The sequence below is a fragment of the Marmota marmota genome, unplaced genomic scaffold, assembly GCF_001458135.2.
Source record: "Marmota marmota marmota unplaced genomic scaffold, marMar, whole genome shotgun sequence".
Lineage (NCBI taxonomy): Eukaryota > Metazoa > Chordata > Mammalia > Rodentia > Sciuridae > Marmota > Marmota marmota.
Genome location: NW_025999968.1, coordinates 5,880,748 through 5,904,926, shown reverse-complemented (window position 1 = coordinate 5,904,926; position 24,179 = coordinate 5,880,748). Strand labels below are relative to the sequence as shown.

The 24,179-nt window shown below is 35.4% G+C and overlaps 1 protein-coding gene and 1 long non-coding RNA gene across 5 annotated transcripts in view; one reads left to right on the top strand and one right to left on the bottom strand.

Annotated features, from left to right (window-relative positions):
- Positions 1–20,254, bottom strand: part of LOC125616893 — a 33,064-nt gene extending 12,810 nt beyond the window's left edge. The window contains exon 1 of the long non-coding RNA XR_007347668.1: positions 19,405–20,254. This is a non-coding gene — a long non-coding RNA (uncharacterized LOC125616893). The remainder of the gene's footprint in view (positions 1–19,404) is intronic.
- The window catches only part of Gramd1c (GRAM domain containing 1C), a 93,344-nt gene continuing 83,156 nt past the window's right edge, over positions 13,992–24,179 (top strand). For 2 of the 4 annotated variants that reach the window (XM_048803286.1, XM_048803289.1), the window contains exons 1-2: positions 13,992–14,098; positions 17,718–17,867. In XM_048803286.1, coding sequence (XP_048659243.1) covers positions 14,072–14,098; positions 17,718–17,867 — 177 coding nt within the window. In that variant the 5' untranslated portion in view covers positions 13,992–14,071. The remainder of the gene's footprint in view (positions 14,099–17,717; positions 17,868–24,179) is intronic. The other 2 variants (XM_048803287.1, XM_048803290.1) reach the window with 2 other exon arrangements.

Genomic DNA, 24,179 nt, shown 5'->3' with positions numbered 1-24,179 from the left:
ATTTTCTAAAAATGTCTGATTTCCAGGAACAGTCTTGAATAAAGGAAAATATTGTCTCAGCATATTTAGTGATCTCTGAATTCAATTACACTATCAATAGTCTATCAGAAAACATTTATTCATATCTTTACAAAGGCAAAGCATTTCTACTTGAAATGGCAATATTGAAATTAAGAGATTTATGGGTATCTTTGAGGCAACCAAATAGGAAAAGGGTCAAGTTAGGTATGTTTATTTATTTAACACCATAGGTTATAGTGCTACCTTAGATAATATAAGGCATCTCATTTCAGAAATTGACTCAAGGTGGATTTAAATAATTTACAGCTTAATGAAATGTGAATCCAGACACTCAATAGCCTTAGCAAATGACCTAGGAACTCTGTTTCCACTTTTCTCTTTTTAGCCCAACATAACTTCTACTTCACCAATATCCTTATTTTACCAATTAAAAAGTTTGTTGTGTCTAGTGGATCTCATTCCCTATGCCAGGAAATTCTACCTCTCTTTCTGCACAACTTATCTTCAGCTTCTTTTTCTCTATTGTCTTTTTCCTATCATATTATAAATATATTCCAGTCAGTTTCATTTTTCAAAAATGAATCAAATCATCGCCAAATTATCCATCTGACATTCAAAAAGCAACATTTAAATAAAAGACCATTACTCTAATTAATTATTATTTTTCTTTAAAATATCATGGTATGTATAATGTATACTGGAAAATATATAGCATTTGCATGAACAATTTAAAAATCCATATACATATATGTACCCATTACTCAGTTTAAGAAATAGAACATTGGAGAAACATAGAAGCCCTCTGTGTGTTCCTCCCCAGTTGTATCCATCTTCCTCCCCCCTAAGACAAACATTACTCTGACTTTTATATTAATCAGTGACCTGTTTTAATTTATAGATATATCATTTAGATATGTATCTCTAAATATATTCCTTAGTTTCAAAAAAATTGGCAGCAAGCACCTGTCATCCTGTTTAAGGAAAGGTGGATGTTGCTACTATCAGATAAAGACTTTTAGAATAAACTAAAATGATAAGTCTGCAGGTCATGCTCTGACTTCAGGTTGCCTGAGAGTTTATTAGCTATTCACGGGTAAGTCAGTGGGCCAGAACCTGAGGGAGTCCTGAAAAACATAGAGCTCACCTTGCTTGAGCACCTGATTGGATTCTAGATATTTGGTAAAAATATGGTCAGACAGGGTAGACTGTGCCATGATTTCTGCTTCTAAGCCTTCTCTATATATGTCCAGCTCTTAGGAGTAATTTCAAAGCAGAAATCTATGGGGTGAAGCAGTAGAGCACAGAAGGAGGATGGGAACTTCACAAGCTAAGTACAGAAAAGAATCAGCATGGCTCATGGTAGAATTCTGCCCTCCACGAAAAAGGTAAATGATGACAGGGATCTTGGTGATGACAGTACTCAATCAATTTGTCTCTTGGTTGCCCGGCTCCCATCTGAACTCCCTGCCTGCCTTCTATATCTAGCCCACAGCTGTTGTTCTGGGATCTGCCTTCAGCATTCTCTTGGGAATTCCCTTCATCTCTCTCCTGTTTCCATTCTCTGCTCTTTCTTTCTTTCTTTCTTATCCCACATTTTGTCTTTACTGGTTTCTCTGTACTTGTTTCTCAAGTAGGGTAAGTGGTAAGTTTTCCAAGACATTGTACTTCTGAAAAATGATGTTGTTGATTAGCAACCTGGAAGTAAGGAGATGTCTAGGGATAAGACTGCTTCTCAAACAGCTTTGACCCTTGTCCTCCTTGCTTCAGCTACTCTTCACCCCTGCTCCCATATCTTAATTTATCACCAGTTCCAGAGACATTTTAGTGTTGCTAGTTCCCATGCTTTTTGAGAACTCATATAAATCAGGTGGGTCTTCAGGTTTCCTCCTGGTCAGTTTGGGGCTTGGCTTTCTCAGTCTTATAAATATCAGTTGTCACTTGTTCAACTACTTTTTAGCTTAAAAATTTTCCTTGCTTTTATTCTCCCCTCTTATCTTCCCTGTCTGTCCACAATTCCTTCCATTGTAGTTTTGATGGGTTTCAGGAAGGAACACAAGTAGATAAGATACATAACATACAGATAGACTAACCCACTATTAATGGTAGCAGTAGAAAAGTGTGGTAAAAAATTAACAGTGGCATTTTCTAAGGATCTGGAGAAAAACCAGTCCTACTGAACATTAAAAAAAAATGGGGAAAAAAGTTTCTAAACTCCTTAAAATTCTAATAATGAAATGTCAGAGAGCTGTACTTCAAGAAAATTTCACTTAGCAAAGGGACAAAAGTGGCATTCCATTCAGACATTGGTCTGCAGGCCTCAGTGGGAAACAATAAATAAGTGACCCCAGGACAATATGTATTTCTGACAGCATTATGTGTTTCCTCAATTCATATTCTTCATCTGGTTTCACTTTATATTTGGGGAGTTCTGATTATAACAACTTTTATTCAAAATAAGGAAACAGAGAAAGTTGTTCAAATGTGTTGAACAGAATAATCTTCAAGTGAATCAGAGAAAATTGTTCAAGTGTGTTGAACAAAATAAGGAAAGTTACAAGAATAGTACTAATACTTCATATCTACCCTTTACTTGGATTTTTTATTATTACTATTTCCATGTTTGCTTTATTATTCTTTCTTTGCACATAATTTTATGAAATATTTGAGACTGGATTATCCTTATGTATATCAGTGCATATTTACTAAAACAAGGACATTTTCATATCTAACCATAGTATAATTATCAAAAGTGGGGATCCAAGATGATGAGGAGGTCTTATTCCTTGTCACTCTGTGATCCTGGATTCAAGCAGGGGGAAATACTGTTTCTCTGCGAGGCAGCCATTGCTGCCCACTGATTTCCTGCTGTTTACCTCCCATCCATCGCCACTATTGCCCACAGTCTGCAAGCATAATGCCCACCTTTTGAACTCGGGTTGCTAGCTGACCGCCACCTGTGTCTGCCATTTGCCCGTTTCCCACCTCTTGCCTGTCCATAGCCCGCTTTCACCTACCCATTGCCGATTACTTGACATCCACTTGCCAATTGCCTGCTGTTAGCCTGCAGACTGCTAGTGTATTGCCTGCTGCCTGCTACACACTTGGGTTCATATTCCTCTCCCTTGCTGTTAGCCTGCAGACTGCTAGTGTATTGCCTGCTGCCTGCTGCTGCCTGGAAGGCCATTGTCACAGTGCTCACAGGTTTAGTTACATTCGACAGCCGCTATCTTGGGACAGTGGCCAGGGTCTGCATGTTTGTTACTGCTACTATCTTGGGTTGCATGCGTCTCAGTCTGGGGACACCAACCAGGGCCTGGAGATGTATTGTCAGGGTACCTGCAGGTCTGGTTACATCTGACGTCTTTCTGCTGGTGTGTTAGTGTCTGCCAACTGGCTACCTCTTTGCAGGGTTGCTCCTTTGTGTGAGAACATTCCTGGTGGTCTCTCTGCAAGTAGAAATGGCATTGAGATCTTGGGACTGCAGCAAGGCAGAACCTGGGGAAGCTGAAGCCCAGGTCCGTTAGATTGCAGGGTTTGCGTGGGCCAGTCTGGGTCTGGCAAGCCTGTGGAAAGCCAGAGACTAAGAGCAGTTCCCCGAAGGGATCACAGGTTGGAGAAACTGAAGAAAACTAGGCTTTCTCTAGCTCAGTTGAAGTAGAACAGAAGAGGCTGGATACCTGAAGAATTTTCAGGAATTAGATTTATTGACTGCAGTGTTCAGAGGTGGCTATTGCCTAAGAATCCTTCCTCTGAACCCTGAGTATAGAAATTATTTAAACTTTATACCTGGGGCTGGGAGGTTAATATGACAAGTGTGTTTCATTCCATCTTCTAGACAGACAGGGGTTTCACAAGTGTTTTTCTGCAAACCTGGCATTTATAAACAAAGAAGAAGCTACAAACCAAAATGCAGGTTTGCCACTGCTACCATCTTGGATTTTTGCTGATAGCTGATGTTCTGTGTAAAAAACTCTCTAATAAGAAGAGGAACTTACATGCCACAAATATGGTGGTGGTTTCTGCTTAATTATGATAAGGGTCTTCTGGGTGGGGGGTCTCTGGCCTATTTCACAGTGAGTTTTGAAATGCACAGGACTGAAGGGGCCAGCTAAATGGGTGGGAAGTCTGGAAGAGAGTGTGAGAGATCTTTCTATGGCCTCACGTACCCAACTGGAGCTACCATCAAACTCAGACAACTGCACCTATTGGTGGAGAAGGGAAGCTGAAAAAATTTTGACAGCTAACGGTAGCAATCATTCAATTTTCCATTGAAATTTCCTTTTATTCCCCCCTCTCTTTCACATCTCTACCATCTTTGAATCCAAATATTTTCATACATCAGTTTATTGAGAAATGGGATGTCTGAATATTATATTACAGTTTTGTTGTATATTCTTATATTTTTACTTTTTAAAAAAATCTGTATGTATTTTTTCTCTCACCTATCTGCTTCCCTGGATTCTCTTTCTCACTTCTCTTATACTAACAGCAATCTCTGTTAATTTTTCCCTTGCTCTTACTATAAATTTTTACCTCTATCTTCTCTCTTTCTCCCTTATAAACATCACATCTTTCATTATTTATGTTCCCCCATTGTTCATCATTTGAAACAGTAAACTGTTTTAGCAAATTTACTCTTTATATTTAGACAATAATTGAACACATCATTTCTGTTTATTGTGATAATACTGTAGTTGCCTTAATAGGAGCTATTTGGTTCAAAGGTGTATACTTTTTGCATTGGGTGATGTTAAGATTGGTCTCTCCTTTTAAAGGTAGTGTACTGGAAGGCTTCAGGGTCACTATAAGACTACAGAATAGAAACTGTACTGCCACAGATCCATATCGCTAAATGAGAAGACACAAAACATGAAAAAAACAAGGGAACAAAGCACCTCAAACAAATCAAGATGTTCCAACAACAGAACCTATAGACAACACAGTAGAAGAAATTTCAGAGAAAGAGTTTAGAAGGTGCAGAGTAAGGCTGATCTTCAAAATAAAGTATGGTATCAGAGAGAAAATACAGGAATTGAAAGATCACTTCAATAAGGAGGCAGAAAATATAAAAAGGAATCAAGCAGAAATCCTAAAAATGAAGGAAATAATAAACCATATTAAAAATACAATGGAAAGTATCACCAACAGACTAAAGCACTTAGAAGACTGAATCTCAGGCAATAAAGACAAAATATATACTCTTGAAAATGAAGTCGACCACACAGAGAAGATGATAAGAAACCATGAACAGAACTTCCAAGAAATATGGGATAGCATAAAAAGACAAAATTTAAGATTTATCAGAATAGACAAAGGTATAGAGATATAAACCCAAGGAATGCATAATCTTTTCAATGACATATATCAGAAAAATTTCCAAATCTAAAGAACAAAATGGAAAATCAACTACAAGAGGCTTGCAGGATCCCAAGTGTACAAAATTACAGCAGACCCACACCAAAGCACATTATAATGAGAATGACTAACTTATAGAATAAGGGTAGACTTTTAAAGGCTGCAAGAAAAAAAATTACATTTAGGGGGAAACCAATTAGGATTTCAGCTGATTTCTCAATCCAGACTCTCAATGCCAGGAGGTCTTAGAATACAATATATCAAGCTCTAAAAGCAAATGAATGCCAACTGAGAATTACATATGCAGCAAAATTAAGCTTCAGATTTGAAAATGAAATAAAAACCTTCTGTGATAAAAGTTAAAAGAAATTCACAACTAGAAATCCTGAACTACAGAACATTCACAGCAAAATATTCCATGAGGAGGAAATTGAAAAAATAAAAAATAAAAAGCAGCAAAGGGAGGAATAACACTAGAGGAAAAGTCAATCAGAGGAGAAATTAAGCCAAATTAAAAACAAAAAATAAACTAAAATGTCCGGGAATACAAATCATATCGCAATAAATAATCCTGAATGTTAATGGCCTAAACTCATCAATCAAAAGACATAGACTGGCAGATTGGATTTTAAAAAAAGACCCAACGATATGCTATCTTTAAGAGCCTCACCAACTAGGAAACGACATCCACAGACTGAAAGTGAAATGTTGGGGAAAAAAACGTATCACTCCCATGGACTACATAAACAAGCAGAGGTTTCTATCCTCATATCAGACAAAGAGCACTTCAAATCAAAGTTGGTCAGAAAGAATAATGAAGGACATTTCATACTGCTTAAGAGAATCATATATCAACAAGACATAACAATCATAAGTACATATGTCCAAACAATGGAGCATCTACATACATCAAAAAACCCTTCTCAATTTCAAGATTCAAATAGACCTAAACACAATAATACTGGGTGACTTTAACACACCTCTCTCACCACTGGATAGATCTTTCAAACAAAAACTAGACAAAGCAACTATAGAACTAAATAATATAATCAATAATTTAGACTTAATTGATATATAGAGAGTATTTTATCCATCATTGAGTGATATACTGTCTTCTCAGCAGCACATGGATCCTTCTCTAAAATAGGCCATACATTATGCCACAGCAACTCTCAGTGAATACAAAAAACAGAAATACTACCCTGCATTCTATCATATCATAATGGAATGAAACTAGAAATCAATGATAAAATAAAAAATAGAAGCTACTTCAAAACTTGGAGACTAAATAATATGCTACTGAATGATGAATGGATAGCAGAAGAAATCAGGGAGGAAATAAAAAAATAGAGGTAAATGAGAACACTGGTACAACATACCAAAATCTGTGAGACAGTATGAAGGCAGTGCTAACAAGAAAATTCATTGCGTTAAACTCATATATTAAAAGAATAAAAAGTCAATATATAAATGACCTTACATTACGTCTCAAAGCCCTAGAAAAAGACCAAATCAACACCAAAAACAGTAGAACACAGGAAATAATTAAAATCAGAGCCAAAATCAATGAAATTGAAACAAAAGAAACAATTCAAAAAATTGACAGAACAAAAAGTTGATTCTTTGAAAAAATAAAATTGATAAACCCTTAGATACACTAATGAAGAGAAAGAGAGAAAATTCAAATTACTAAAATTCAAGATAAAGAAGAAAATATCATGACAGACACTACTGAAATACAGAAGATAATTAGAAACTATTTTGAAAATTTATACTCAAATAAAATAGAAAATCTTGAAGACATCGACAAATTTCTAGAGACATGTTATCTACCCAAACTAAATCAGGAGGACATACACAATTTAAATAGATCAATTTCAAGCAATGAAATGGAAGATGCCATCCAAGCCTACCAACCAAGAAAAGCCTAGGACCAGATGGATTCTCAGCTGAGTTCTACAAGACCTTCAAAGAAGAATTAACACCAACACACCTCAAATTATTTCACGAAATAGAAAAGAAAGTAACCCTTCCACAACTCATTCTATGAGACTAGAATTACCTTGGTAACAAAACCAGACAAAGACACATTAAGGAAAGAAAACTTCAGACCAATATCCCTGATGAACATAGACGCAGAAATCCTCAATAAAATTCTGGTAAATTGCATACAAAAATATATTAAAAAGTAGTGTACCATGATCAAGTGGGGTTCATCCCAGGGATGCAAGGTTGGTTCAATATAAGGAAATCAATAAATATAATACATCACATCAATAGACTTAAAGACAAGAATCATATGATTATCTCAATAGATGCATAAAAAAAATTTGACAAAATATAGTACCTCTTCATGTTTAAAACATGAGAAAAACTAGGGATAGTAGGAACATACCTTTACATTATAAAAGCTATATATGCTAAGCCTAAGGCCAAAATCATTCTAAATGGAGAAAAATTGAAAACATTCCCTCTAAAAACTGGAACAAGACAGGGATGCACTTTTATTCAACATAGTACTTGAAATTCTAGCCAGAGCAATTAGATGTAAGAAATTAAAGAGATATGAATAGGACAAGAAGAAATCAAACTATCCCTATTTGCTGATGACATAAATTCTATATTTAGAAAATCCAAAAAATTCCACCAGAAAACTTTTGACTCATAAATGAATCCATCAAGGTAGCAGGTTATAAAATCAATACTCATAAATTAAATGCATTTCTATACATAAGAAATGAATCTACTGCAAGAGAAATTAGGAAAACTACCCCATTTATAATAGCTTAAAAAATACTTGGGAATCAATTTAACAAAAGTGGTGAAAGACATCTACAATGAAAACTACAGAACACTAAAGAAAGAAATTGAAGAAGACCTTAGAAGATGGAAAGATCTCCCATGTTCTTGAATAGGCAGAATTAATATTGTCAAAATGGCTATACTACCAAAAGCACTATTCATATATTTTTAAGGATCTTTCCATTTTATTAGCTACTATTCAGATTTAATGCAATTCCTATTAAGGTTCCAATGACATTCTTCATAGAAATAGAGAAGCTGTCATGAAATTCATTTGGAAAAATAAGAGATCCAGAATAGCCAAAGCAATCCTCAGCAAGAAGAATGAAGCAGGAGCCATCACAATACCAGATGTTAAATTGTACAACAGAGCTATAGTAACAAAAACGGCATTGTATTGCCACCAAAACAGACATGAAGACCAATGGTACAGAGTAGAAAACATAGAGAAAAACCCACATAAATACAGTTATCTCATACTAGACAAAGGTGCCAAAAACATATACTGGAGAAAAGATAGCCTATTCAACAAATGGTGCTGGGAAAACTGAAAATCCATAAGTAGCAAAATAAAATTAAACCTCTATCTCTCACCCCACACAAAAATCAACTCAAAGTGGATCAAAGACTTAGGCACTAGAACAGAAACTCTGCAGCTAATAGAAGAAAAATTAGGTCCAGATCGTCATCATGTTGGCTTAGGACCTGACTTCCTTAACAAGATTCCTAAAGCACAAGAAGTAAACCCAAGAATCAATAAATGGGATGGATTCAAACTAAAGAGCTTCTTCTCAGCAAACTAAACAATCAATAATGTGAAGACAGAGCCTAGAAATTGGGAGAAAATCTTCCCCACATTTACCTCAGACACAGCCCTAATCTCCAGGGTATATAAAAAACTCAAAAACTTAACACCAAAAAAACCAAATAACCCAATCAATAAGTTGGTCAAGGAACTAAATAGGCATTTCACAAAAGAAGAAATACAATCAATCAACAAACACGAAAAATATTCATCATTTCTAGCAATTAGAGAAATGCAAATCAAAATTACTCTAAGATTTCATCTCACTTCAGTCAGAATGGCTATTATAAAGAATACAAACAACAATAAGTGTTGGTGAGGATGTGTGGAAAAAGGCACGCTCATACATTGCTAGTGAGACTTCAAAGTGGTACAGCCAATATGGAAAGCAGTATGGAGAATCCTTGGAAAACTGGTAATGGAACCACCATTTGACCCAGCTATCCCACTCCTTGGTTTATACCCAAAGGACTTAAAATCAGCATACTATAATGATGGAGCCACATCAATGTTTATAGTAGCTCAATTCACAATAGCTAAACAATTGATCTAATCTAGATGCCCTTCAACAGATGAATGGATAAAAAAGTGATAATATACACAATGAAATAAGACTCAGCCTTAAAGAAGAATGAAATTATGGTATTTGCAGGTAAATGGATGGAACTAGAGAATATCATGCTAAGTGAAATAAGTTAATCTCCCAAAACCAAAGTCTGAATGTGTTCTCTGATCAGCAGATGCTGATTCATAGTAGGGGGAGGGTAGGGAAGAATGAAGGAACTTTGTATGGTGCAGAGGGGAGTGAGGAGAGGGCTGCAGCTGTAGGGATGGAAAGGACAGTAAAATGAGGCAGACATTATTACCCTATATATATGTATGATTACACTAGTGGTATGACTGCACCATTTTCAGCCAGAGGAATGAGAAATTGTGTTCCATTTGTGTACAAAGTGTCAAAATGCATTCTACTGTGATGTATAACTAATTAGAACAAATTAAAAACTTTTTAAAAAATAAAAAAAAGAAAGGGCTGTATTTAAGTAAACTTAAAAAAAAAAAGAGAGAAGAGACAATTAGGACACTGACACATATAGAGGGAAGATCACATGAAGACAGAGAAGGCAGCCATCTACCAGCCAAGGACAGGGGCCTCAGAGGAAACCAGCCCTGCTCACACCTTGGTCTTGATGTCTAGATTCCAGGACTGTGAGAAAATAAATTTTTGTTATTGAAGCCATCCAGTCTCTGATACTTTGTTATGGCAGCCCCAGTGAACTAAAGACTACTACGGGTGTTTGTGTCCTAGAATCTTGCAGAAACTTGGATATCATTTTCATTCCATAATATTGGGGAAGAAATATCCTTTTGTAAATAAAAATTAAGAAAACAAAAAAATTTATCAAAACCAGGAAATTAACATTCAATCAACACTATAATCTACAGACTTTATTCAAAGTATTCCAGTTGTCCCAGTAATATTTTTTAGAGGAGAAAGATTGCTTCTGGTTCAGGATCCCATCCAAGATCCCACATTGCATTTAGTTACCATGTCTTTAGTTTCCTTTAATATGGAGCAATACCCAATCTTTCTTTGCTTTTCCTGAACTTGATGTTTTGAAGAATTCAAGTGAAGTATTTTGTACAATAACCCTCAATTTGTATTTGTCTGATGTTCCTCATGATTAGATTTAGATTAGGCATTTTTTTGGTACTTTATGTATTTTGGCACCTTATTTTTTGACATTTGACAGTATTTCCTGTGGATCCTTTCATATCAGTACATAGAGTTTCTTCATTCCTTTTGCTCTCTCTTTTCCTTACTCTTCTGAAACACATTATGTGTATGTTGGTACACTTTATTATGATCAATGTTCATTTTCTTTAATTCTTTTTCAATACCTGCTCCTATGACTGGATAATCTCAATTGACTTATCTTCAAGCTTTCTGATTCTTTCTTCCACTTACTCAAACATTTTTGAACTTCTCTAGTAAATTTTTCATTACTGCACTTACCTCCCAGGTTCCTGTCATTTTTTTGTAATTTATATTTCTATTGGTATACTCTATTTGTTGAGACATTGTATTTGTGGTTCTTCTTTTGGACATGGTTTCTTTTAGTTCTTTGTTAATACATGAAATAGTTGATTAAGAATTTTGCCTATTTAATGTATCTAATGTAGGCCTCATTATAGCCTGTTGCTATTACTTTTTGCCTGCATATGAGCTGTACTTCCTTATTTCTTAGCATACCTTGTAATTTTTTGTTGAAAATTGGACATTTGAGTATTATAAGATGTGTCAACTCTAGAAATCTGATTGTGCCTCTCCCCAGGGTTCACTATTGCTTTTTCTAGTACTTACTGGTTGATCATTTATTGACTTATATGAATTATTTTTAAAAATTGTGTAAAATACACAAAATATAAAATCTATCACTTTATTGATTTTTAAGTGCACAGTTTTGCAATGTTAAGTACATTCATATTACTATACAATTATTACATCTCTAAAACTTTTTCCTCTTCCCAAACTGAGATTCCTATCTCATTAAACAATAAGACTCCATCCTTATTGTTCTGCTTGGGCCCTTGAAACCCCTATTCTACTTTTTTCTCTATGAATTTCACTACTCTGGGTTCCTCATACAATTTGAACTAATGTTTTTATTGCTTGTCATGTGGGGATACAGGTCACTGTGATGATCACTGCTTAGTAATGAGCAAACCAAAAAAGGAAAAAAGAAAAAGAAAAATCTTCCCATGTTTGCAGATGGGTTCTTGGTTTATTGAATATGTTCCCTTTCTGTTCTAGCAGAGCAGAAAGTCAGCTAGATGTGAGGATTTGGGACTCTTATAGGTCTTTTCTGAGCATGCTCCAAACTCTTGGCATGGATGTGGTCTTCTGTGTTCCCAGAAATCTGTGGGAGCTTTTCAAACTCTTATTCCCCCGAATATCTCATTCCCCTACCCTTTCCTTCAAAGCTTTTCAGATTGTCTGCCTTCCTTGTTATCTTTTGCCCCAAGTGGCAATCTAGTTCATTTGCCTTCAAATGTTTCCCACTAATATTGACTCCTTTCCTCAAAGTAGCTGTCACAATTTCAGGGAGCCAAAAGACAGCTCAAAACAAACCACCACAATTCTTTGAGAATAAGGTCTGTACTGCTTCTTTTGAGAATAGGAACCAGGACAAGAAATGGGGCTATTATGGGATGTGGACATTTAAAACGTCACAACGAGAGGCTGGGTTTGTGGCTCAGTGGTACAGTGCTTGCCTAGCATGCGTGAGGCCCTGGGTTCGATTCTTAGCACCACATATAAATAAAATAAAGGTCCATTGACAATTAAAAAATATATTTTTAAATTGTTAATGAACCTTTATTATATTTATATATATTTTATATTTATTTTATATATATAATGTGTATGTGTATGTATGTATATATGTATGTGTGTGTGTGTATATATATATATATATATATATATATATATATATATATATATATAATGTCACAATAATCCAGGCACAGTGAGGTGCATGCCTGTAATCATAGCGAATCTAGAGGCTGAAGCAAGAGGATGGCACTTTCAAAGCCAGCCTCAGCAATTTAATGAGACCCTAAGCAACTTTAGCTGAGATCCTGTCTCAAAATAAAAATGGCTGAGGATGTGGCTTAGTGGTTAAGTGCCACTGGGTTAAATTCACAGTACCCCCCACAACAAATTTTTTTACAAAGCTTTCTTACTGAGCCTTAACTATTTTTTTCTTAATTAAATGTTCCCCTGATCAATAGCTTTTGGTTGTATTCCAGAATTCCACATAACTTGGTTCTGATGGTTACTTGTTGCTGTTGTGGGGGTACAGACTTTTGGAGTTCTCTGCCATTATTGTTGACATCACTCCCTCTCATTTTATGTTTTTAACTACATAGAATTCCAAATTCCAGTGGACAGAGATATACTAATCAGTTCTCCACTGATGATGAATTGTTTCCAATTTTTACTAATGTAAACTATACTTCAGTGAATAATTTTGCACATTATTTTGCATGTATGCAATGAAATGCATAGGAGAAATCTCAGAAGTGGTATTTCTGCAAAAGTATATGTATTTTGTAATTTTTATAACTATTGCCATTTACACTCCCATCATGAGAATTCCTGTATCCCCATAGTCTTATCAACAAAATGCTTTATCAAACTTCTGTACTTTTGTCTAACTAGCAAAAAATAGTATTTCAGTGTGGTTTTAATTTCTATTTTATTTTGAGTGAAACTGTGGATATATTTTTGTATTTTTTGAAGATACATTTGTGTTTCCTTTTATGTGAATTTTCTGATATGTTTTATCAGTCTTTTATAGGACTATAATTTTTCCATATTGTTTTCTAGGAGTTCCTTATGTTAGTGTGATCTCACTTTAAATACATGACCATTGATCTTAATTAAGCATTTATGATGCAGAGCAATCTTTCTATTTCCCTAATACATTTATCAATTCATTTTCCTATGCATTTTTATTTTCTCCTTAAACTTTCAATAGCTTTTCCTCCAGATTATCCTTCATCTTATATTATGTTTCACTGAGAAAAATCAATGGCCTTACCCAGAGGCCACCAGGAACATATCTGTAGTTGAATAACACTGGATTTATTGATTTTGAGACAAGGTGCAAGTACCCGATAGAAAACCATGAGGACATCTCAATGAAAGGGTATTAACGGAACAAGACTTTTCCAGGCAATTAACTTTCTTGCACATTGTAGCAGGGTATGCATTTATGATAGGCACTGAAGTTTGAGGTTGGGAACTAAGGATCATCCTGATTCTTACTAAAGAGTAGCCTCCTGCTTAACAAATCAACCCTCTTCAGGAGTGAGCGAAACGCAGCGGTTCTCAATTGCCACCAGAGGGCGCAAGGCACTCCTGGAGGTACCACTCGGTGGTACTTCCAAGGGCCGGCGGGGTCCAGAGCTCAGAGCGCGCGCTAGTGGTGGGTGCCGGGCACGCGCCTGACCGCCCCCTGCCTTAGGGAGGGGGGCTCTCAGGGGCGCGTGCGCGGTTCCGCTGCGGCGGAGGCAGCCGCGATGGAGGACGCTCTGACTGAATGCCAGGTAAGCGGCGTCCGTGGGGCGGGTTCACAAGCGCCGGCTTTACCCAGCAGTTTTCCTGTCAATGGTTGTTTGAACCGTCTCAGATTATGATAATTAATTCCTTCCTTCCCTTTTCTCGGGGCTCTTTGGAGTAATTTGGAAAGTTGTTACCAAGGAAACGGTTTCCTTTGCTTCCCGAGAGCCTTTCCCCTCTGGGCGATGGAGGGAAAGTCTGCTTCTCTGGGGAGGTTGCATGCTTGAATTGGTCCCCAAATGTACTAGTCCAGATGTCTCAGCCCCAGGCCCCATTGAGTCTGGCCCCACTGTTGTGATTTTGACCTGGTATCATATTTTTCCATTTTCACCGGCTTCCCTTCACTATCAGCCCTTGATAAAAGGGCTCCCATACTTTAAGTCTCTGTCCTGTCCACCAAGTTTTGGTTTAAACTAGTCTCGTCATTTGTTTACTACCTTATTAATTGAAAAACTTGCTTATCAGTCTTCAAGGTGAAAGCCTTTGGTTGGATGGGTGCCTACATTTCTTAACACTATCCTCATCACATTTACATTGGTTGGGTGTATATATTTTACTTTCAGAAAATTAAAATCAGTGCTAGACCTTTCAGCAGTATTTTAATTTACCAAAGGATAGAGGCACTCAAATAATTGTTGAATGATCAAGTGAATGAATGTTTTATTTCATTTGATTCTCAAAAAATTACTGTGAAATAGAGAAGATAGTTACTCATGAACCTAGTCATTCATTCATTCACTCAACTATGTTCCAGCCCCACCCTGTCAGTGTCTTGGAAGGCCTCTCAAGATCAAGGAAAGAAGACTGGCTCCAGTCTTATCTCTGGTGTTCAGGATAAGAGGGTAAACAACACAGATATAATCCCTGCCTTCAATGAGCTTATTGTCTCATTAGAGAGAGTTATAACCTATACAGTAGAGTTGAGGAGACAGACTTAGAATGACTGAGTAACTTTACCATGGACCACACAGCCAAAACTCAAGGGAAGTAGGAATCTGTTTTAGCCACCCTAGAAACCAAAACGGACTCCCCATAAAATTTGATTCAACTGTAGAACTGATGATGCCATACAGAAACCATGAGGGTTGAAGTGGTCTATTACTTGGAGGTCTCTGGTGGACCTCTTAAGAGCAAGGAAAGAACACTGGATCCAGGTTTTTACTGTGATTGGGAAGTGGAGCTTGGTAAGGGTTTCTTGGTAAGAGACAGAGCTTGGTTGGTGTGAATCTCCTTGCTACCCCAAAGGAAAGAGCACTCAGACTTTCTTATCAACACGTCCTGAAGAAGAAGAGGGAGGAGTGAGGCTTTAAAGCTGTCTGCAAGCAAGCCTAAGGATATTGAATCATTGAATCCTCATTATAGTTCACCCCTGTAATGACTGAAATGTACCATTTTTCATTTAATTAAATTTGAACTCTTGTAAGAAAGCCATTGTGGCTCTTTATGGGGCCTGCTGCATGAAACCAGTGAGAAAAGTGAAAGTTCCATAAAAAGCATTGTTCATGATTCCATTTTGAGAAAGAATATGAGTGTCTTGATCATTATTGGTAATGTCTAGAACTCTGAAGGGATAAGGAGTGTCTTGGTGGGAGGCCTTGTGTTATGGATTTATTTTATGCAGATATATGTGTGACCTTGATTTATATTTTGGATATAAACCCTTAAAGCAAGGGTTTCAAGAGTTCTTTCCCCAAAGGGTGCAACTCTCAGGTAATGACCCTATAATCTGTAAAAATGTAGAGATGTAGTCAATTGTTGCCCAGAGTATTCAGTATTAAGATGACTTACAGAAGTTAAGCCAGTTGTACTTTATCAGGGACATTGTAGTTAAGGGATGAGAAGCAAAAGTTCACCATAAAATTCCATCACACATTATGGTGATGCTTAATATTGTCCGTAAAGTGTACAAACTCCCATTGCCCTTCACTATTTGAACCCAAGGTGCTCCTCAGGTAGACAAAGGATCCAGGAGAGGGGTTACCTCTTTCAGTACCCTGACGTCCATGTAGTCAGTGAGGACGGGGGAGGTCATGCCCTGCTTCAGTAGATTTGCCAGAAGGCCCATATTTGGGGTACTGCTCTTTTTTTTTTAACCATTTTTTATTCATACCAGCAATGCACAAGATTGCAAGTTTTCTTTTTCTTTTTTAGTTGTTGGTTAACCTTTATTTTATTTGTTTATATGTGGTGCTGAGAATTGAACCCAGTGCCTCACACATACTAGGCAAGTGCTCCAGCACTGAGCCACAACTCCAGCCCAGGGTCCTGCTCTTTTAAAAGGCATTTTGTAAGCTCCAAAGACTTTATTTTAATTTATTATACATTGGGTCATAGTGTCCGTGACCACTAGTGATATTTTAGGGTAATGTATGTTATGACCATGAACAGTTTCACAGCAAGACATAGCTCTCATGGTGAAGGTAAAAAATGCCTTACAACCTTTGCTGTCTATGTTGAATAACTCCCCTAAGATTTCAAGTGAAATTTTGTTTAAATTTAGTGGGACCTCAAGGTATAACTCTAATTTGAGTCCCAGTGTTGATTAAAGCCAACTGATGCATTTCAGTGGAAATTGAAGTTAATTCAGAACCTGTGTTGTAGAGGCACAAAGTTAATCTTTTGTTATATAAATTATTTTAGTAAATATTGTATTTCTAATTAGGTCAAATTATGGATTTGTTTCAGATTTGTTTGTTTCCTCTATGTGTCTAGGTTTCTCTCTTTCTCCTTCTCTTTCTGGTGGTTACTGAATAAATTTCCTGTGAAGTAGGTCCTCTCTATCCTTTTATGTTTTCAGATTTCTTCCTTCAGACCCCTTCATGTCAGTTTCACTGGGGATAGGGACTTCTTGCATGTCTATGGTTACTTCACAGGGTTTGAGAACTCTGAGCTGTTGGCAGCAGCAGTAGTAGGAGAGATATTTAAGGGTAATGGTGAGTCACGTGTTCTCATAATGGTTACTTCACACCTTCTCTTTCCTTTTATTTTTTTAAATTTCGACAGCTCTTTAATGAGCAACTACCAGTGGTCCCTTATCTTGCACAAAGTATAATCATTTCTCTGAGCATTCTATAGATTAGGGGCCACTGCCTGGTTGAAACATATGATTCATTAATTTTTTAACTCTGTTGTTTGTATAAATAAGGGCTTATTTATTATTTTCTCTTCCAATGGACAGTGAGGTTTCAACTTCAGTGTTAATAAACATCTTGTATTGCATGTACATATTAAATTGGAGTGTTGTAGTATATGCCTATCTTAGACTCTACTGGGTATTGCAGATTGTTCTCCAAAGTGGTTGTACCAGTTGATACTCCCACTGAATTGTAGTTTTACTCTTTGTTGTTCCAAGAAACTGTAAACTCTGGAGGCAAAGGTCTTTGTTTTATTCATCTTTATATCCCTTGTGCCAACCAAACTACTAACAAATAGTAATAGTTGGAAGATTGTTGCATGTATAAATGATGAACTATAGAAGCAAATATATTAATTTCTATCTTATGAAAGTTTAAATATTTTTCTTTAATAACTTGTTTTGAACATTAATTATTTTTAAAATGGACATTTCTCAATAAGTAATTAAAATTGTTTGATATTTGTTTCCAGGAAACAAATGAAGGGGATTCAAGCCTTGCCACCGAGTTACAGGAGGAGACAGAGGAGAATCCTAGTCCAGCTGTGGATGAGAGTAATATAGTGTCAACTAAAAAACAGGGACCAAATTTACATAACTGGAGTGGTGACTGGAGCTTTTGGGTAATATTTTTATTTTTTATATTTTCATTTCAACCTTGAATGAAAATTTTCTTTGACTCTACAACAGTTCATATAATATTTATAATATTTTCTTATTAGCTCCTAGACTTTAGACATTCTGATTTTAGACTGGAGTCCCAAAGACATTTCTGACTATGCCCTCCTTTTACCACTAGAATGCACTGTTGTTTGGTTTGATGAGTATAATAGTCTGCTTTAATTTCCTTGTGAGAAAACTGCAACACAGAAATAAATTCCACTTACATTGTCGTAAACTATATTGGCAAGAAACTAACATTATATAAGCCATATTTCTAAGCATTATGGGAAAACCAGCTATTTTAATATAATTTTTATTTAAAGAATTAGTTCCTGTGCTTAAAAGGAAGTTTAATAATGTTCAGCCTGTAATGTGTAATAACTATAAGATGCATTTTAAAGTTAGGAGTTTTAAATTTTATTTATGGTGTATTCACTTGGTTGTATAACCTCTATATGCTTTAAGTTTTCCATTTTGTGGGGTAGGCACATTGAAATCTTAGTGTCTTTTTATAAGAATGTTTCTGTTCATCTATGAATGCTAGCATTTATTATGTTAAAAGCCTCCTTCTACATCTAGCAATTCTTATGAGACTTATGAAACATTTGATGGAACCTAGTATAACACAACTATAAGTGAAATTTGTATAAGGTCATAAGGCATATGTAGTTCTAATGTTAGAACATTAGAAAGCTGACTTCTTGAAGATTAGGAATACTTGAAAGTAGATTTTCTTATAATTTTATAGCATCATTCTCTTCATAATTAGCAATTCAGTTCATGGGAATATTATTGAATCTTAATATGATTAACAAGTTCTGACTTCTAATTAAGAAATTTTAAGTGATAAGTTTTTTTTTGAACTACAACCTAAGGAAAAATTCAATTACTAAAAAATATACCAAAAAAACCCCCCAAAACACATCCTAAAAATCATGTTATCTATATTGACTATATTATTGTTGGTCACATTTAGAGAAGGTTGATGACTACTGTTGTGTTTTGATTCTTCTGCTCTATGATTTTTATAGCTTATGTTGTGGACTGGGGAGTCTTCATAGCTCTAAGGGCTATCTACAGAGCTAAGTAGTTACTATGGTTACTCTTGGCAGACTTAAAGCAAGAAAAAGGATAATACAAGAAAAGTAAAAAGCAAGGGAATTAGAGCATTTAGAAATAGAAGGAGAGAGAAAAAAGAAATATGCACTGGATCCTTGCTACTCATACTATAGTATATGGGGCTAGGAGACTGGGTTATCACCTGTCACTTCTTTAGAAATGAAGAATCTTGGGCCCACCTTAAGACCTACTAGATCAAAATCTTTGTTTTTCACAGTATTAACCAGATGATTCAAGTGCTTCTTAAGCTCAGGTTAGGCCCCTAAGGTGATTGCAGACACTTTATTTTGATAAATGTTTATATGAATTCACGTAAATCAGATTTAAAGACAAATACAGCATTTCAGAATTTTTATAGACTTTGCAGAGGTCACTTACCCAGAAACCAGAGCTATCAAAAATTCAGAGGCTGTGTTGGATGTAGCTCAGTGGCAAAGCACTTGCCTCACATTCACAAAGCCTGGGGTTCTATCCCTAGTCCCCAGTTCTAAAAAAGAAAAAAAAAAAAAGAATTCAGAGACAAACATAAACAAAAAAGACCCTGCATGGATAAATTAGTTCATGCTGACATAACTGGTAATAGGAGACCTCCTCAAATCTTGATTTGGAGTTTCTATAAAATATTTTGCCATATTTTAAAAAATATAGTTCAAATAAGTCAAACCCAGATGTGGGTGCACACCTGTAATCCCAGCAACTCAGGAAGCAGAAGCAGGAGGATCTCAAGTTCAAAGACAGCCTCAGCAATTTAGCAAGACCCATCTCAAAATTTAAAAAAACAAAACAAAACAAAACAAAAAAACAACCTGGGGATATAGCTCAGTGATAGAATATCCCTGGGTTCAATCTCCTGTACCAAAAATTAGTTTCAATAAATTGAGTAGAATATCAAAGATAGGATAATTACTGGATAATAACACATGCACAGTAACAAGAAATAACAGCAGAAGCTCAAAAAATATTGTAACCTGAGCTCTTTAAGTGGAGGCCAAAGATCTATGTAGCTAACATGATTCAGGGATGGTAATTTCAATAGTGTGCGAACATCATAAAGCCTACTTTCTAAACACCTGGATAGTGTGACTGTATCATAACTGGTAAAAATGACGTTTAAGAAGTTTGGAAAATAAATAATGAATTTTTTTTCCTTTGCCATTTTCAAACCCATCTGCTTCTACCACTGTCTCTACTGTGTTGCTGTTTTCTTTTCTTCATTCTTCTAGCAATGAAGTAGGAATTTAATGAATATAATAAAATAGCAGAGTTCACAGAAGAATCCAAAATTAACATAGAGTGGCATAAAGGAAAATATTCATGAAACATATGACCTGGTATTTAAACAAAGATCAAGAATGGCAGAGCTGCTGTACTTGAACATACAAGGAATTTGTAGTTATACCTTTTACACTTTAGGAAGGTTATTCATTCATTCTTCCTCCCTCCCTTCCTTCCCTCTTCCTTCCTTCCCTCTTCCTTCCTTCCTTCCTTCCTTCCTTCCTTCCTTCCTTCCTTCCTTCCTTCCTTCCTTCCTTCCTTCCTTCCTTCCTTCCTTTTCTCCCTCTCTCTCCCTCCCTCTCTCTCTCTCTCTCTCTCTCTTTCTTTTTCTTTCTTTCCCAAGCCAGTGCCTTATGGAAAAACAAAAACAAACAAACAAACAACAAAAAAAAAAAACCCAAAACACACACAAAACCCACCACAACAGCTTTACTTTTTACAGGAATGGATTGAGAGGAGAAAAAAAAAAATCCAAAATAGGGCAGAGAAGTGTAGACTAAAAAATAAATATAAATGTAAGCTGTTTCGTACAGATGTAAGCTGTTTTGTTAATTGTTTCATAATTACAACAAACTAGTACAAAGACTGCCCTGCTGGATGGACATGGTGAGGCACAACTACAATCCCAGCAACTCAGGAGGCTGAGGCAGGAGAATAGTAAGTTCAAAGCTAGCCTCAGCAATTTAGCACGGTTCTGGGAAACTTGGTGGGATCCTGTCTCAAAATAAAAATAAAATATCCCCATTACCAAAAAAAAAAAAAAAAAAAAGAAGAAGAAGAAGAAGAAGATTGAGATGTTCCCTCTGCCACACTGAAGATTTCGTCTCTCGCATTTGGAATTGAGTTTGCAGTCCTTTCTTTGAATGGGTCACTGGGTGTATGGCATAGTCCAGGGTTTTAAGCAGATTTAAACAGCAGAATGGCCACTGGACCCAGGCAGAAGTAGATGAGTGTTTGATTTCATGTACAACATAAACCACTGATATTCCTTCCCAAGATGCAATGCTGAAGGCGTTGTACTTCTTGCTAAACTTTTTTTTTTTTTATGTTATATTTCTCTAGTGCCTCCATAACACACTCCCCCAAGTCCTGTTGCATCTCCTTTGACATGTCTGCATTTTTGATCACTGCTTTTCAGTTGCATAAGGTTACCTTGGTGTAAGGGCTGGTTGACTGCAGCGGTCTCAAGAGGGAGGTGCTGGCATCCCTCAGGCCCAGAGGAGCTACCATTGTTACCAATGTTATGGCACATCTCTAGGAAGGTTTCTACTAAAATAATCAAATAACTTTTTAAGGTTTTGGTATTTAAGAAGCTAAGCTCCAGGGAGCTGGAAAATTCAATAATGTAGAAAAACTCCTAAAGTCTGACTTGACAAAACCAGTAGTTCCACAGTAGTGAGTTCAGAGAGCAGCATGATATGATTGAGCAAATGGGAGGCTGGGAATAAAACATCTGAAATAGTGTCTTCTTTGCCTGGCTGATTTTACTGTGTAGTGATCTTGAATGTTGTATAACCTGACTGTAGTTACATCACCTGTAAATTAGAGATTGCGTCACAGTATGACAACATTGGTATGCATTTAACAGATTGACTAAGAAGTATCTTTCTGAACTGTAAGTCTTTAAAGGAGTATGATAAAATCTCCATAGTAATTGATAGTGGGATCAATAGCTTCAGATTTTCTATTTCAATCCTTTTTTTTTTTTTTATAAATATAGGAATATAGTCACACATCTTTTATTTTTACTTGGAAGTTAAAATATTTAACCCTAGAATGTATGAGAAGAATTTTATTATTAACTTTTAAACCTTCATGAAACAACAGAAAATTATTTGAAATGAATGAATGAAATTGAAAATAATGGCAAATAAGTATTTGTCATAAAACCTTTGCCTTTTAGCTGTTAGTAAAAATACATCATGAAAGGAATAAAACTCAAAACTAAAAATCCACCCCTCCTTAAATAATTGTATATTCCAGGTAGATTAAGGTCCCCGAGGAAAAACGAGCAGATCTGCATTAGGAGCATTTATATAGGGTACAATTTCTCTTAGTGATATAGCATTAACAACTATTGAGAGTAGAAAAAAGCCTTTGAGATTTTCTGTTGTGTGTATTTAGAAGATGACATACTTAGTTGGAAATTTTGATAGAAATAATAGTGCTTTGGATAAAATTATTTATTATAAGCATTACTTTCTACTTTGGCATTAAGTTCCCCCTTTAAAAATTTCATCATTTGTATATCTTTATTTCCTTAGTAGCTGATTTAACTGATTACTTTAAAAAGTGGAAAAATTTATGGTTTCCTGAATTGTGTAACTAACGTTAAATTTGTTTAGGCATCCATGTTTTTATTTGAAAAATATGTATTTTAAAATATTCAAATATATATAGAATAAAGAATATTTGAATCTCAGATTCCTCATATCTTTGATTTAGGAAGCAAAATAGAAGAAAAAAGATGGAGTAGGAAAAGTTTAAAGGAAGTTAGAATTGAAATCATCATTTCTTTTATTTTTTTGTTCAAAATATTTTAAAGAATAGAAAAATCTAGATTTTTAAATATTATTTATATATATATAAAAGTAATATTTAGCCAAAATTTATGTTTTAATAGAATATGTTTAGAGTTTAGCTTTTCTTTTTATTTATTTATTTATTATTGGTTGTTCAAAACATTACAAAGCTCTTGACATATCATATTTCATACGTTTGATTCAAGTGGGTTATGAACTCCCATTTTTACCCTGTATACAGATTGCAGAATCACATTGGTTACACATCCATGTAGAGTTTAGCTTTTCTAGAATGTTATCAATTGTATAAGAAAACCGAAATCTTGATTATGTATTTATCATTGACTTATAGAATAATCATAGTCACATTATTCACAGGTAAGTTTTTCTATTTATAAGTGTTAAAACTTTCCACAAACCTGATTTATAGGTATATTGTAGGATTAATTAATGTTGTGCTGTTAAATAATAAAAAAACACAGAGGATTAATTAGTGTGTTTACAATATACTTTGGTGACTTTGGTGAAGGTCTCTTATGTTCATGTTTTCCTCTGTAGCAGCACATCTTTACTTTATTCAAATAAATATAGATTTAAAGGCTATTTTTGATTTTCTGTTTGATGACTGATAAAGAAGAATCAACTCATTTTCCAATTTTATGTTGGATTAAAAAGCATACTTTAATCTGTTTGAAAATTTTAGATATAGATATTAGATACTGTTTGATAAAAATAGGTATCTTTTAACCTTTTAAATTAAAGGAATAGGAACTAACATTATGGCAATATGAAGAGGGGGCTATTTAACTTAAATATTCTGTTATTATAAGTACTCAGATTAAAAATACTGAACACACAAATACAAATATCTTTTTGTAATGCTCATCTGAGATCACAAGATAGTATGGGAAATTCCTATGGGCTAAAAAAGAAGAGTGAATCGCTCTTAGAGTTGTAAGAACATGATGAGCTAATGTCAATGTAGGCTTGAGAAGTTGGCTAATCTTAAATTTATTTATTTATTTATTTATTTATTTTTATTGGTTGTGCAAAACATTACAAAGCTCATGACATATCATCTTTCATACATTTGACTCAAGTGGGTTATGAACTCCCATTTTTACCCCAAATACAAATTGCAGAATCACATCAGTTACACATTCACATTTTTACAAAATGGCATATTAGTGACTGTTGTATTCTGCTACCTTTCCTATCCCCTACTATCCCCCCTCCCCTCCCCTCCCATCTTCCCTCTCTACCTCATCTGCTGTTGTTCAATTCTCTCCCTTGTCCCCCCCCCCTTCCCCCTCACAACCTCTTATATGTAATTTTGTGTAACATTGAGGGTCTCCT